We start from the raw sequence: 15,307 nt of genomic DNA, 5'->3' as shown, positions 1-15,307 counted from the left end.
AGCAACCAGGAAAGAGGCATTCTCTTGACATTGAAGTTTCTGAGAAGATAGGATATAGGCCAGGAGTTGCTGGCAACCAGTTTGCCACTATGAGGTCAGAGCTTGAACAGGAACCAGCGAAGAGTGATGAGAGGACAAGACATTGTATGAACCTTTGGATCTAGTCATATCTGAAGCCTTGACCTTTTGCATTCAATGACAAATTCTCTTTCTATTTAACCAGTTTGTTCTGGATTGCCATTGCAACCCAAAGAATCCTAATATAGGAGCTTAAACCTAATATTATAAACTGTGCTCTATGGTTATTTGTAATTAGAAGCTTCCTTTAGGAATGGAGCACAACCTTATGAAATAGAGTGATTCACACTTTAAGGCAGACCCCAAAGAATTCTCCTCCTTGACCTAATTACAAATCACTTTTTGAAAAAGCTGACTTTACAACTGTCCTGAGACTGCCAATTAACTCATTTAGAAAAGATTTACTAATAAGGATGGTTGGGGGAATAAACACTAGGATTAGCAATTGACATTTAAGCAGGCTATTTTGGAAGTATTAGAAACACAATAGCAAGATTGTGTGAGCCCTTTCAAGAACCAAGAACGTGGGTGAGAACCTAGACATTGGGGTGCACTCCAGTCTCCTTTTACATCAAAGACAATGTTCCATTATGATGCCCAGCTTAAAGGCTGCTATTTAACATGGATCTCAATTGACCAGACCACGCATGCATGGCCTGGTGGGTAAGCATCTACTTAGAAATAAATTAGGCTCTTGGGTAGAGGAATTACTTATTTTAATCAAATAGAGTTCCACTAGGTATATTTCTTTCTTGTGGGCATTTTGCTGTATTCTCTAAAAGTTAATATATTTTGAAACCTGCAAACTTGAAAAGCTTCTTTACCTCTGAAACTATTCCTGGGTAGATAGCGATAAATTTTATTTGCACTTTTTAGTTTTTTTTTTTTTTAATCCCACAATAATTTAAAAAGTAGTTCCCAAACTGCATTCTAAGGAAACTCAGGGTTCCATAAAAATGGAATGTAGCCTCTAAGGAGGAGGAGCAGCTCTGCTTCTGTGAGAGCAACTCTGTCTTTATTATTGTCTTAGGTTGGGATCCCCAGGAAGCAGGCTCGATGATGATTTGACAAGTGGTTTACCTGGGAAAGGGTTCCAGGAAGCACAAAGTTTGGAAAGTGGAAAAATGAGACAGAAAGGGAAGGAGGCCAACAGAGGGTATGAGATAGAGCAGATTGGTATTTTGGGCAACGGGGAGCTCAAAGTTACTGGAGAAAGATGGGGAATAGTTGCGGTAAAATGTAGGTTTTACTTTATTTAGGTATGGCCTAGCCCAATGGATCAGGAGGCAGCTGCCATTGAAAAGACAGCTTGTTGCACTCACAATGCCAAGAGGAAGGGGCATGCCACCAGGCCCCACGTGGGGAAGCACCAGGGTCAGTCACTAGACAGTAGGAGTGAGGGGAAAATGTGGGCAAGGGAGGACCTTTCTTGTGGTTTCTTGGGGAAGGAACAGGCAAGGCAGGGTAAACAGGCTTTGGATTGGATTGCTGGAACCATTTCAGCAGCCTCTGGGGGCAGAGGAGCTGTTCCTAGTGGTGTGGGAGCCAGGCTTCAGGGATTTGGGGGTTGGGGGGGATTTGGGGGACTGGAGCCCAGAGTGGGAGAGCCCTATGTGAAGGAGGTGGTTGGGTGCCTCTCTTTGGCCCAGGGTGTGATCCTGGAGACCCAGGATCGAGTCCCACGTCGGGCTCCCTGCATGGAGCCTGCTTCTCCCTCTGCCTGTGTCTCTGCCTCTCTCTGTCATGAATAAATAAATAAAATCTTTAAAAAAAGGAAAAAAGAGTTGGCCAGACCCTCAGATGTCAAAGCATCAAGCACAGAAGCCAGCAAATGTGGTTATCACGAGTGTAGCTTGCACCTCAGAGCTCTCCTGCCAGGGTGTTTACCCATCGGCTCCCATCTGTCATTGACCGAAGCTGCTCGAGGCACAGAAACGGTGTGGCGCTTCTGGTGGGGGCTGCGGAGACAAGGCCCCCGAATCGGAGTCACGGATGCTCCTGGGAAGTAGGATGCCGCTGCATGCGCGGGCTGCATGGGGGCAGGGGGAGCCAAGAGAATCTATGGGGGGACACTCTGCCAGCATCTTCCTTGTACATCACGTCTTCTGCGTGCCTCTGGGTAAGAGCGGATAACGTGAAAATGGGGGTGTTCTTCTGACTTTAAAGAAAGAGCCGTGAAGACTCTTTTAAAAGATGCAGGGATGAGTCAACATTTGGACCTAAACGTCATTGATGCGATTGCATTTAGGTCTCAGGGTAAAGTCCTGGTTACTGATACCACCCCTGGACGGGAGGATGGGTCCCCCACGTGTGCCTTGCCACGGCGAGGTCACTGAGAGCAGAAGCTCTGCAGAGCTGAGCTGTGAGTGGCAGTCAATAAGTAACCCCAATCCGTGACAACAGATACCCCACACCTGGCAGCAGCCCCTGGACTCAACAGCAGAGCGTGACAAGAATGACACCTCAGGGGATCCCTGGGTGGCGCAGCGGTTTAGCGCCTGCCTTTGGCCCAGGGCGCGATCCTGGAGACCTGGGATCGAATCCCACGTCAGACTCCCGGTGCATGGAGCCTGCTTCTCCCTCTGCCTATGTCTCTGCCTCTCTCTCTCTCTCTCTGTGTGTGTGTGTGTGACTATCATAAATAAATAAAAATTAAAAAAAATACGTATCTTATAAAAAAAAAAAAGAATGACACCTCAGAGCTAGCTTACCGGGGCATCCTCTTTCTCTGTGAACCCTTCCCTTCCCATCCTCACACTTTGCTGATCTCATCTCCATTCCTACCCCCACCTCACCCAGCTTGTGGTCTTCTGTATTTTCCCCTTCATTGACTGAAAACATTTTAACATTATGTTTAGAGTCATTCAATCATTTCTTCCACAGACATTTATGGAGAACGGATGACACACTCAGAGCATGGGCAGGCTGGCGAAGGGCTGTGAGGATCCTGCCTGAACTTTTGCTGGGCAGTGGGGATGCATCTCCATGGGAGGAAAAGTTGTGTCCATGCTCTTTATGAAAAGCTTCAACCAAAATTTTGTATGTATTTCCCAAGGAACTTTCCAAGCTAAGTTCCTCTCATTTGCGCATGATCTTTGATTCATTTTCCAAGTGGCAACAGGAAACCAAGGGAAAACTACTCCCTGCCCCAGTCTATAAGAGACCACTAAACTATAAAGTCCCCAAGTGTGGCGTGCAGCTAAAAGTGTAGCTTTTAAGCTAAAGAAGCCACCAGTCTTCCTATAAAATCCATACCTTTCTCTTTGTTCTATAGTTACCAACATGGTGACACATGTATTATGACCCCTGTCAAAGTGTTGATTTTTGGACCACTAGCTTATACCCATCAAATCTCTTTAGAAGCATAGTAAATGAAGCACTGGCTTAGAAGTCCCTCTTTATTAAAAATAAACTATGTTGGGGCACCTAGGTGGCTCAGTCAGATGTCAGCCTTCGGCTCAGGTGCCGAAGGGATCGTGCCCCTGCTGACCAGGGAGCCTCCTTCTCCCTCTCCGCCCTGGTCATGCTTTCTCTCTCTAATAAATGAGATCTTTTTTGAAAAAAAAAACAAAAACAAAAAACTGTCAATTCCGTTAATAAATTAAAGCTCCACCTCCCATTTTGATTTTGTGGCTTCCATCCAAGCCTGTCACATAATCATTTTTGCTTTTAAAAAAATACCTGCTCAGGCCAGGAGCTGTCCTATCTCACCTTGTTTGTGGAGGGTGCATCTGCCAATAGGATGTATGGGGTAGATTGGAGAGCCAGCAGGCCCAAAGCCAAGGGGCATGTTGCCAAGGAGAATGTATACTTGAAAAGGATGATCTCAAAGCATGAAAATGCTTCCAAGGAGGTGCTTTAGAAGATGGGGTGGAAAAGCAGAAAGATGGCCATGTTTAGTTTTGCTAGCCTCTTTCTCTTTACCCAGTGGGTGAGGTCACTCTCCGCTTAGTTAGCAACAAAGCTTGGGATAATGACAGGGTGCCTGGGACCCCAGTTGGTTAAGTGTCTCTGGATTTAGGCTCAGGTCATGATCTCAGGATTGTGGATGGAGCCCTGTGTAGAGAACCACATCAGGCTCTGTGCTCAGTGGGGAGACTGCTTGAGATTCTCTCTCTCCCTGTGCCCCTCCCCCTCCTCACTCTCTTTCTCTCAAATAAATAAATATATCTTGAAAAAAAAGAAAAACGAAAAAGCTTGGGGATAATGCCAATTCCAACCCCTGAGCCTGTGACCCTCCCTCTGAAGCCAGGTCCCCCTTATAGACCATCACATCGCAAACACCCATAGCACTTGTGAGTAACGAACTTCCGAGGTAATTATCTTTTTTCTCCCATCAGACCTTAAGTCCCATGAGAGCAGTGACTGGGCTGTCTTGCCTACCATAAAATGCTGAATGAGTGGAATGAATGAATGAATGAATGAATAAGAAAAAGCAGAGACCATGAGGGACTCTCATGACCATGAGAGTATTCAACAACTTGCATGGTGCCTAATCCATAGCAGGTGATGATTAATGTCAAATAAATGAACAAATCTATAGATACAAGAGATGAGCCCAGCACAGAGCTCTAAGGAGTTGGGTGGTAAGTACTTATTGAAGCTGAATGAAAAGGTGAGGCATGAAATTTGCATTTCTTATTCAATTAATTGAAAAATCCAATGTCCCTTGATCTGGAAATTGCATTACCAGGTAGGTGATATTATTCTATCTTCACCCAGCTCTGACCCAGCTACTGGCTTGGAAATCTTATTGAGCTAAAGGACAATTATGGTTGTTTGCCCAAGTATTTTTTTTAAGTAGCTTCAATTTGATTCTTTTATAAATTCATTATGGAGCACCAGCTTGCACAGACCAGCATGGTCCGGATCGGCACCCTCTGCTGATATGTTACCCAACGCACTCTCTACCCTCATCCCACTAACATACAGGGACCATTAGACACTGCACCTGTTTTTAGACTCAGCGAAGGGGGCACACAGTTCTGGATCTGGATCCAAAACGTGCTCGATTTCCTTTTGGGTTTTCTCGTACATCTTTTTTCTTTCGGTCTGAGCCTTGCTTGTCTCCACCGGGGGGAAGTCGTAATATCCCTTCCTCTTCGCTTTGAGGCGCAGCTTGTTCCGGTAGTGCTCGATGTCTGACTTCTGCTTCAGGGCTTTGTTCACCTGGGGAGAGAGAGAGTCTCAGGCCCACATCCAACCAGGCACAGCCAACAGGTGGGAGGTTTTCATCAGGTCACAACTCTTGCAAAAGCTGTCCTAGGCTTCACCTCCAGTCCTTTGAGCCAGCTAGACCCACTTGTGTCCCATTCCAAGACCAGCCCCCAACAGTGGGCCACAAATAATATGGAGCCTGCCATTCACCTAAGCCACTTGGACCTTCCATTAGGGCCTCTTTCTCCCTAGTCCACCCACTTCTGCTCAGGCCTTTGTGGCGTCGGCCTAATCCCACCTAAACCCTTTTGGTTCCCCAGTATGGGATCTCCTGATTTGGAAGCCCAGCTGGATCCTGGTGCCTCTCTTTTGGCTCCAGCCCTGAGGAACCCAACGGCTTCCCCTGGCCACTTAGCTGATGCCCAGCTGGATAAGACAGCCAGTTCCTGAAGAGGCTGAGTTGGGATGAATGGAAGGAGAAAGCAGAGCAGAGAACCTGTTTCTAAGGTCTCTCCACTCTACCAACCTGCACTTAAGAGCTTATTTTTGTCAATCTATATCTTTCTTGAGAGGTAGATAATTTTGAAGCCTGTATGGCCACCAATGCCAGTCAGTTCCTACCCTATCGGGCAAAGCCAGTCTGGTCACATAGAAAGGAACTTGGCCAACACACTTCCTGACCCGTCAAACATACAAGCAGATGGCTATGCTAAAGAAATAACAAACAATGAGGATGTTACACCCACAAACAGAGCTCAACAATGAAATCAGCCTGACACCTACTGGATAATATGGAAGACCATTAGTGCTGTTTGTAATCAGACTGGACTATATTAATATAGCCATGTATACTGTTGTTATTATATTTTCTTTAATCTTTAAAAGAGTTTTCTGTAATTCATAAACTGAAAATTCATCTAGTGATAAGATATAGGTCAACCTACAGAATTAAGCCAAAGTTCACTAACAAAGGCTCTACCTTAGATGTTTTATTTATACAGAATATTTTTTCTAGCTTTTGCAAAGACCTCCCTACCCTGGGCCTTAAAGATATTTTTAGGCTGGCAGCATTTCACATGTCTTAATTGTTCCCTCATTCTGCTTGCCACAAAAACTAGCCAAGAGAGGAAGCTAGGATGACATCCTCTGAGCGAGGAATGCCATTTCTGGAATCTCTCCTTAAGCCACATTCTAAGAGAGCTTCAAAATCAGAGATGAAAGTTAACATCACCAGTGGTCAGAGATATCAAGTGCTTCTTGATATGATGCCCACAAAAGGGCCCATCATCCCCATGGTTATGCCAAAAATGCATAACTGTAATCCAATCACAAGAAAACATCAGACAAACCCAGACTGAGGGACACTGCCCATGATAACTGGCCAGTACTCTTCAAAAGAGTAATGGTCATGAAAGATAAAGAATAGTCACAAAGAAGGGCTGCGGAATTGTCCCAGACTAGAGGAGACATGACTAAACACCATGTGGGATCCTGGACTGGATCCTGGAACAGGAAAGGGACAATAGTGGGAAAACCAATGAAATTCAAATGAGGGCTGTAGATTAGTCAATCAAACAGCACAAATGTTAATTTCCTGGGTTTAACTGATAATTATTCTATGTTTACGTAAAATGTTCACACTTGGGATAGCTAGGTAAAGAGCGGATGGGGCTCTCTGTACTGTTACTGCAACTCTTGAGTATACCTAAAATTATTTCAGAATTAAAAGGTTTTAAAAGTAAAGCATGAAATTACTCAGATATAATAACCAGAACCAAAACTAAAACCAAAAATTATCTGGAAGACTTGAACAATAAACGATCAGTTTTCCAATCAATGGGATACCTACTAAACTAAGTCATTAACAGTGATCATCCCAAAGACAATAGCAACAACTGCAAATGTTTAAGACATAGGATACACAGTTGTCTGTATGAGATTCTAAAATATACACGAGTTTGACCAAAAGTTTGGGGAGGAGGCACAGAAAATGAAAACAAGATATGTCAGGGTAGTGAGATTATAGTGATTTTTCTTTTTTCTTCTGAACATTCTATGTGGTTATTATGCTTTCTTTAAAATATTCTTTAAAAGAATTACCTATAATTCATAAAAGGAAAATTTATGGCTTTGGGGTTGTGTTTTTTCACTGAAATAAGCCAACCATGAGAGAAGAAGGAAGAAAATTATAAGACAATCTGCCTTAAATGCTACAAGGCAGCAAATTACAGAGAACAGTTGAGGGCTCTTTTCCAGTCCAAATGCCAGCAAGATCCATTCCTTTAACTACCAAAATGTAACAAGTATCCATTTCTGGACAGGCAAAATGTTCATCCATTTTCCTTCTGGGACAGGATGACGGGCTTGGCAAGAGAAGGGAGTTGTATGTTGAATTCAGCTGAGATCTAGAATGGTCTCCATGACATTCACATGGTGAGGCTGAGGTGAAAAGATCCGGGTGTGGCGACCATTATCTGGGCCCATCCTGGGCCGATGTCCTAATCAAGAGCAGTTACCAGTTTATTAGTGACAACCTCAGAGGCCTCTCATCATTGGGCTTGTGTGTCAGAACCGTGCCTAAGGAAAGATTCAGGAGGCATGACTGGCTTTGAGAAGAACCTTTACAGGTTCCCAAATTATAGAACCAAGGAACCTAAGATGGTAAATGATCAATGAATCCTCATTCATTGGCTAATTAATAATATTAATAATAATGATAATAATGTACTGATTATGTGCTAAGCACTGTTCTAAGCGTTTTACCTGTATTAACTCATTTGATCCTCCATGAACCCCATTTTACACATGGAAATACCGAGGCATCGAGAAATGAACTAACCTGCCTAACGTCACATAAATGGTAAACAGAAGAACTTGGCTTCAAATTCTTGCAGCATGGTTTGAGAGTCTGTACTCTTTTAGTCACAATGCTATTTCTCACTGACGGGCCACAGTCAGGCAAAGAGAAGGAAGGAGCACTGGATAGGGAGCCAGGGGGCCTGAACATCATATCATGGCTATCACAATAACTGTGTGGTTCTGAGAAAGCCACTTGACCCTCTGGCCACAGTTTCTTTATCTAAAATATAAGGAAGTTGAAAAAAAAAAAAAAAAAACCAATGAGAAGTAGGCACAGAAGTGCTCTGTAAGTTTATACCAGAGAAGTTCTTTTTAAAAATCGATGAACCTTCGATGTCAGGCCCCCAGCCATGCCTCACCACACTGTCATGCTGCCTTGTGCCCACCGTGGGGCCAGCGCCCCACCCACGTGGCTTGCCTCCCTTGCATGGGGACCTGCAGCAGCCCGTGCCCGAGGCTTCCCAGGTCAGAGTTGTCCTCCCAGCCCCACAAGAGGAGGAAGAAGAGATATCTGTGGCACAACAAGCCCCCCTATGCCTACTTGGCCAGGATGGCCCTGGTGACCTAGGCCACACCCTCTCGCAGGCTGAAGGTGGCCCATCATCTTCATCATGCCCTGTCATCCATCGGGTCCAGGCCACATCCCCTTCTTCAGGGATGACCAGAAGGACTAGAAGGATTCCACCTGCTATAACCTCTCCTCCAATGGATGCTTCTGCGAGGTGCCTAAAATCCTGGGAAGCCCCAGGCCAAGGCAACTTCTGGGTGGTCATCGTGAGCCTGATGAACTAGCAGAGGTGCTGTGGCTGCAGAACATGGCCCTGTACTGGTGCTGGCAGAGCAGGGATGTGCGGGGTGACTCTGTCAAGGATCTGGGCCCCCACCTGCTGCACAGTTGGTCCTAACGGCCGCCTAATTCCCAACCACCACTCAGTGAGGGCTTCGGCATAAAGCCTCTGCTATGAGATCCCAGGGAAAGGGCACCCGGAGCAGCCCAGCTCCAGCTGGTTCTGGGCACAGTGGGGAGGAGGTGGTGCCCACTGCACCCCTGCCCTCTGAGAGGCCTCTGTGGCTCCCCTGTCCCCTCCCCAGGCCTAGAAGAGTGGAAGGAGAGACTTCCTGGTTGGGGGGGGGGGACCAACAGGCCCTCATCCCTCTCCCCTGAGCACAGAGCCTGGCCCCTCCACTTCCTGCAGGGGACCCCAGACCTTAAGAGACTGTCCAGTGGGAATCACAGGGCCTCACTTTGGGCAGCTGCTCACTTCCTACTTGCTCATCTACATTCCCAATGTGGTAATGCCCTTGGTTCCACTACTACCCACACTCTACCCTCCTGTGCCTACCCCTTCAACTAGCCCAGCCTACCGGGGAGTGGCCCTTCAAACCCATGCCTCTCAGCATGGCTCTGGAATCTAGATGCTCTCTTCCAGGGGGTGCCACTCAACAATAGCATCTATGATGTGTGGGTTAGCCACTCCTGGGATCCAGCTGCCTCTACCCTGGGCTGATGACTCTCCTGATACAGCCTGTGAGGCTCCCAGGGCAGGGGCGCTTTCCTCCAATAGACCAAAAACTGGCTTGCTGGGAAACCAAAGCCAAGAGGACCAAGAGGTGTCTGTGGTCACAGCAGCCTTGGAACACTAGGCATTGGCAGTGCTGAGAATCCATGATGCTTATTGGACTATGACACAAAGGATGTAGCCCAGCCACCTTGGGAGGGTGACCGCACTGCCCTGGCCCTGATGGTCAGTCCATGCCTCTCCTAGCACCAGAGGCAAGACTGGAAAGAATGGGGCTCTGCTTGGAGTAGCTAGCCCCTTCCTGATTCTACTTTCCTTGGCCTTCTCTGTCCACCTATCCTTCCTTCCGTCTATCCATCCATCACCATATGTCATTCCTCCCTCCTGACTCTGGGCAGAGGGGTAGAGAACCTAATGATGGCTCCAGCCTGAAGTCCTGTCCTCTCACATCTGCCTGGGAATGAGGTAGTGCCTTCTTGGGGAAAGGAAATCAAGACTCTACTTGATTTTGGTGGTGGTACTAGGGAAGATATAGGAGTAGACCAAAAAAACAAAACAAAACAAAAGACAAACATGAATCTCAACCTATCACACCTATCAGCCAGCTCTGTCTTCCTATCCAGAAAGCAAGAGAAGCTTTCTGAATCAGATTTTATATGTGGTCTGGATGGAGGAATGAGGATGAGCCCCTGATGTGGTTTACAATGCCCAGGGGTATAGGGGACTGGCATGTTCCTTGACAAGTGATGAGAAAAACACTTTAAAACCTTGGAAATCTAGGGATGCCTGGGTGGCTCAGCGGTTAAGCACCTGCCTTTGGCTCAGCGTGTGATCCTGGAGTCCTGGGATCAAGTCCCACATCGGGCTCTCCGAATGGAGCCTGCTTCTCCCTCTGGCTATGTCTCTGCCCCCGCCCCCCCGTCTTTCTCTCTGTGTCTCTCATGAATAAATAAAGTTAAAAAAAAAAAGAGTTGGGACCTAAAACCTTGGAAATCTCCACCTCTAGATGGTAACAATAGCAGCATATATAAACAAATGGAATGAGCAATCACCACAGTAGTTGGATGAGAGAGAAAAACCGAAGCATGTGGTAGCACGTGGAAGGTAAATGTTCATATGCAGGTTCCACACGCATGAACTTAAAAGCTCATCAACACTGTCAGCTCACTGACCATTCAGATATTTGTTACCTGACTTTCTTGCTCTTTTCTGAACCGCCCATACCTCCTATTCATCCATCCATCTGTTCTCTTTGGTCAATTCATCATTCTCTGGAGTATGTTACCAACTTTTTTCAGATTCTCAGGAAAACCGATTAACATCATGATATGCACTGATACCCTTTTGGAAGCAGGCAAAGTGTTGTTTCAAGCTTGCTAAAAGGAGTAAAAGTCATTCCAAAGCCTACAGAGTAGGCCACATCCCTCTCTGTCTGACATTATCTTCTCTGGCTCTTTATCAGTTCATCCTACTACAGCTGGCCTTCCATAACGAACAGGTTTAAGAGTATTACCAAAGAAGACAGAAGGTGGTGTGTGAGTAAGGGGGTGGGGGAGAATTTCTGATGCTTCTCTTCAAAACTAGTTTAAAAAAAATTTTTTTTAAAGTAAACTCTACCCTCAAAGTGGGACTTGAATTTACCACCCTAAGATCAAGCCTCATAGGCTCTACCGGCTGAGTCCCCCATGTGCCCCTGTAACTACAGTTTTTAAAGAGTCCCTTGGGACTTTCTGAGAAAGGCAACAATGCTTCAAAAACATCACCCAACAAATTCATTTTGGGTGACTTGTGTCCTGATTCATCCCACTGAGGCCTGCACACACAGGGGTGGAAACCACCAACAGAGCCATATACACCTGGACACAACCTGCACCCAGTATTCCCAGGTGGTTGTTCCTTAGTCTGAATTCCCAGAGGACTGGCTGCACTGGTCACCAGATGCTCACCTCGCCATTGAGGGCTGCTGACTCCTGGCTCCTGTCCGACGTGGGATGCACCACGGGGAGGGCTGTGGGTTTTATTGCAATGAGCTGCACAGAGCCGGAAGATGTGTCAAAGGGATCGGCAGCCGCCTTGCCAGAGTTGTCAAAAAGCACCGCTCCTTCCTCTTCATCACTCGCTGGCACTGAAGCATAACATCAACACATTGATTTTTATTGTGTAGGGCAGTTGCATGATCATGCGGGAATTTGTGTAAGGCTCACAGCCTGAGGACATTCTTTTCCTCAAAAGGACCTCAGGAGCAATAGCATCCGGTTCTGTACCAAGGGCTCACTATTGTTCAAGAATTTCTCTGAAATGTAAGATCTATACTATTCATTCCTCCACTGTATTATCAAGGGCTAGGAAAGAACCGTGGAGGTTTGAATTTAAACAGTAAAAGCCATTCTTTCAAAACTATGACAAAATGTTTTCGGGAAAAAAATAAATTTTTTCTCTATGTTAAGCCAGAGACAAGAAAAATACAATTTGGCCGAAGCTGGCAACTATTCTTAAAATACGACAGTCAACGGAATAACAGCATTCAGTTCACTCTCTGGCACCAAAGCCACCCATTTTTGCACGATGTCAAGGAAATAAGTCTTCCCTGGTCAACTGGCCGCAGTAATTGCTGCAGACACTCTGGTTTTTTTTCTTTCTCAAGGCTGCTTCTCCAACGATTTTGGTTTTTTTTTTTTTTTTTTTTTTTTTCATTTGTCGAAACAAAAGAAAGCTAAGAAATAACTGCCAGAGAAACTAATTTAACACTATAGACAACTTTCCTAATTAAATAGAGTGAATTCCGCCTACATTCTGTTAAGTTAATTATTCCCTCTGACAGATAATTCTGCTCTGATTGCTGAAAGACACCAGTCTGCCTGGTGCTTCCATCACTAAGCTGGCAGAGAAGCTCCTGAATCAGTGGTATCTTGCCGATTGACTTGTGCTTAAAGCACATTCCCATTAGGCAGCTCTAGGAATGACAGTTTATTGAGCACGGCTGGGCGAGAGATAAATTAAGCCTGTTCAGACAACCAGACCAGTAGGCAATTTAGGAGCAATAGAGGTGTTCTGTAAAATATGAATGTAATAGAAGTATATTCATCTTTCCTACGGCTTACTCAAGAGATTGGGATGCTATTTAAATTATTGAGAAACACACGGTTTATATCGTATTGTCACTTACCATAATCACAGATTTGCCAAAGTAAGCTGAGTAAATCATTATCGTACAATGTGGCTAAAACACTTCAGAGTCTAACAACAGGCTATATCATTGGAGTATTTTTTGGTTCTGTGAACTTATTTGCAAAATAGCAGCAGGACACCAAACAGCCAATGACAGAAGAAAATCTCTGCTCAGACATCTCTTTAGAGTAGAGCTTTGCTGGACAACTCTTGCCTGGCCACCATTATCTCCCACCTGGGCAACTGCTGTGAAAACCATCTATGGCAGCCAGCCTCCAAGATGGTGCCCAGTGATTCTCGCCTCCTGATATTCATAGCCACGATGAATAGGACTGAGCTGTGTAACCAATAGGAAATCGCAGACATGACGGTGTGTTACTTCCAAGGCTAGGTCATAAAAAAGCCTGTGGCTTCCACCTTGCTCTCTCCTGGATCACTGACTCTGAGGAAAGTCAGCTGCCATGTTATGAGGGCACTCAAGCAGCCCCATGGAGAGGCCCATGTGGCAAGGAACTGAGACTCCTGCCAACAACTATGTGAGGGAGCCTTCGTATAAGTGGATTCTGCAGGCCCCGTCATGTCTTTAGATGACTACAGCCCATGTCAACATCCTGACTGGGACCTCCGGGGGGTACTCTGAGCCTGAACCACCCAACTAAGCCACCTCTGAATTCCTGATCCACAGATACCACATGAGGATAATAAACACTGATTGCCATTTTTCGTTGCCAAGTGTTGGGGGCAATTTGTTACACAGCAGTACGTACCTAATCCACCTAAACAATCTCCCTCCTGGGAGCTTCCACTCTTGTCTTTCTACCTAAGATACATACTCACAGCAGCCAGGATGGATAACCAGATCACAGTACTACTCGATCAGAACCCTCTGAAGCCTTCGCCACTCTCAGAATAAAACCCAGAGTCTTTATGATCTGGCCCCGACGATCAGCTGAGCACATTTCCCTCATCTGCTTTGCTCCAGGTACAAGGGCCTTCTGGAACACATCAGGCTTGTTCTCACCTCTGGGCTTCTGCATTAAGTGTTCCCTCTGCTCAGAATGCTCTTTCCTTAGATCTTGGCATGCCCCATTCCTTCTTATTTTTCAACTGCAGCTTGAAAAAGCCCTTTCTTATCCCTGCCCATCACCCTGCTATGTTTTCTTCACAGCACTTATCACTGCTGACGTGTATTGATTGAACCTGCCCCCACCCCATCCCTGGAATCTAGCTCTGTTCTGGCCCACCTTTGAAAAGGTTGATGTCTATTGCCTTAACGATGTCTCACATGTGGTGGGCTTTTACTAAGGATTTGTCAAATAAATGAAGGCAGGAAGGAAGGAATGACAAAAAATTGTGCTGACTTAGAAAAGGAGACTGTTGTTAGTTCTTAGTCTGTGCAAAACACATGGAACTCGTAGAAGTCAAAGTTATGCTATCACTACACTGCTCAGAAGGTGAAGAGATGGTTGGTACTCAGTCTTTTTATTGATTCTGGGTGGTGACTCCCTCACTTCGCACCCTGTGAACAGGGTAAGGAGAGAGCATAACTAGAACGGGATGGAAAAAGGATACCCTGGAAATTGCATGAACTACAGTTCTGTCCCAACCTTATTCTCAAAAAAGATTCAGATTTGGCACAATAATCCCTTCAGGTTTAAGAGAAAAATAGTTATCCTGCCCCCCTCCCCAAAGACCTACAGAAAAAGATATTACATTAAATCTCAATATATGAAAGTGAGGGAGTCCAGCAGATTCATGGGAATATTTGATGCATAATTGGTCCCTAAAGGGAAAAGTATGGGAGAATGCTAAAGGAAAGCACCACAGTTAAACTGTGGAAGGGTCCCCCACCAAACGTTACCGTCATCATCATCATCATCATAAATGCAACCGTTCCCGGATCTCATTGTGTCTTACTTGTGCTGTTGGTTTTAACTTACATAAATCAGTAATCTACTTCCTTTCCTGCCTTCCTTCCCTCCCTCCCTCCCTCCTTCTTTCCCTCCTCCTCCTTTCCTTCCTTCTTTCCCTTCTTCCCTCCTTTGATTCCTTTTCCAATCCAATAAAATACACTACTGATATTTTGATGAAGGTCATGGCTATGATATGGTATAAAGCGGAGCTCTGTGATAAAAAAAGGACAAGTGTAGGTTCCACGGAAGGTCCAGCCTAGAATTCTGATGTACTTCAGCATCTGCTGAATTTTCAGCAAACCAATTGGTCCCATCATTTCTGTTTGAAAATTTCAAACACCTCACCGAATGGAGACCTGTGGTGAAAGGGAAGCCACCACCCCCGGAAGCTCACTGGATTTACCTCTGGCAGAAATAAAATGCAATGGAGCACGATAAATGTGGAGAAAGGATGGCTTTTTAATAGAACAAACACATTAAAACCTCAACCTAGCATAGTAATTGGATTTTATTCATGCACCTGGCTTGTGTTATTTCTGTGCCTGATATTTAAATAATCAAAGTGACCTAAACAATAAGGAGGCAGGCAGAGCTGTGGAAAACAAGAACAGA

General features: G+C 45.4%; 1 protein-coding gene and 1 pseudogene across 7 annotated transcripts in view; one reads left to right on the top strand and one right to left on the bottom strand.

Moving 5' to 3' along the window:
* The window catches only part of KIAA1549L (KIAA1549 like), a 267,232-nt gene that overhangs the window by 53,314 nt on the left and 198,611 nt on the right, over window positions 1–15,307 (bottom strand). For all 7 annotated transcript variants that reach the window (XM_077863535.1, XM_077863537.1, XM_077863536.1 and 4 more), the window contains 2 exons: window positions 11,561–11,739; window positions 5,030–5,247 (listed from right to left, as the gene is read on the bottom strand). In XM_077863535.1, the coding sequence (XP_077719661.1) occupies window positions 5,030–5,247; window positions 11,561–11,739 (397 nt within the window). The remainder of the gene's footprint in view (window positions 1–5,029; window positions 5,248–11,560; window positions 11,740–15,307) is intronic.
* Window positions 8,522–9,602, top strand: LOC144293123 (forkhead box protein H1 pseudogene; annotated as a pseudogene).

This window comes from Canis aureus, chromosome 21 (genome assembly GCF_053574225.1).
Source record: "Canis aureus isolate CA01 chromosome 21, VMU_Caureus_v.1.0, whole genome shotgun sequence".
NCBI lineage: Eukaryota > Metazoa > Chordata > Mammalia > Carnivora > Canidae > Canis > Canis aureus.
This window is presented reverse-complemented; position numbering and strand designations above follow the sequence as displayed.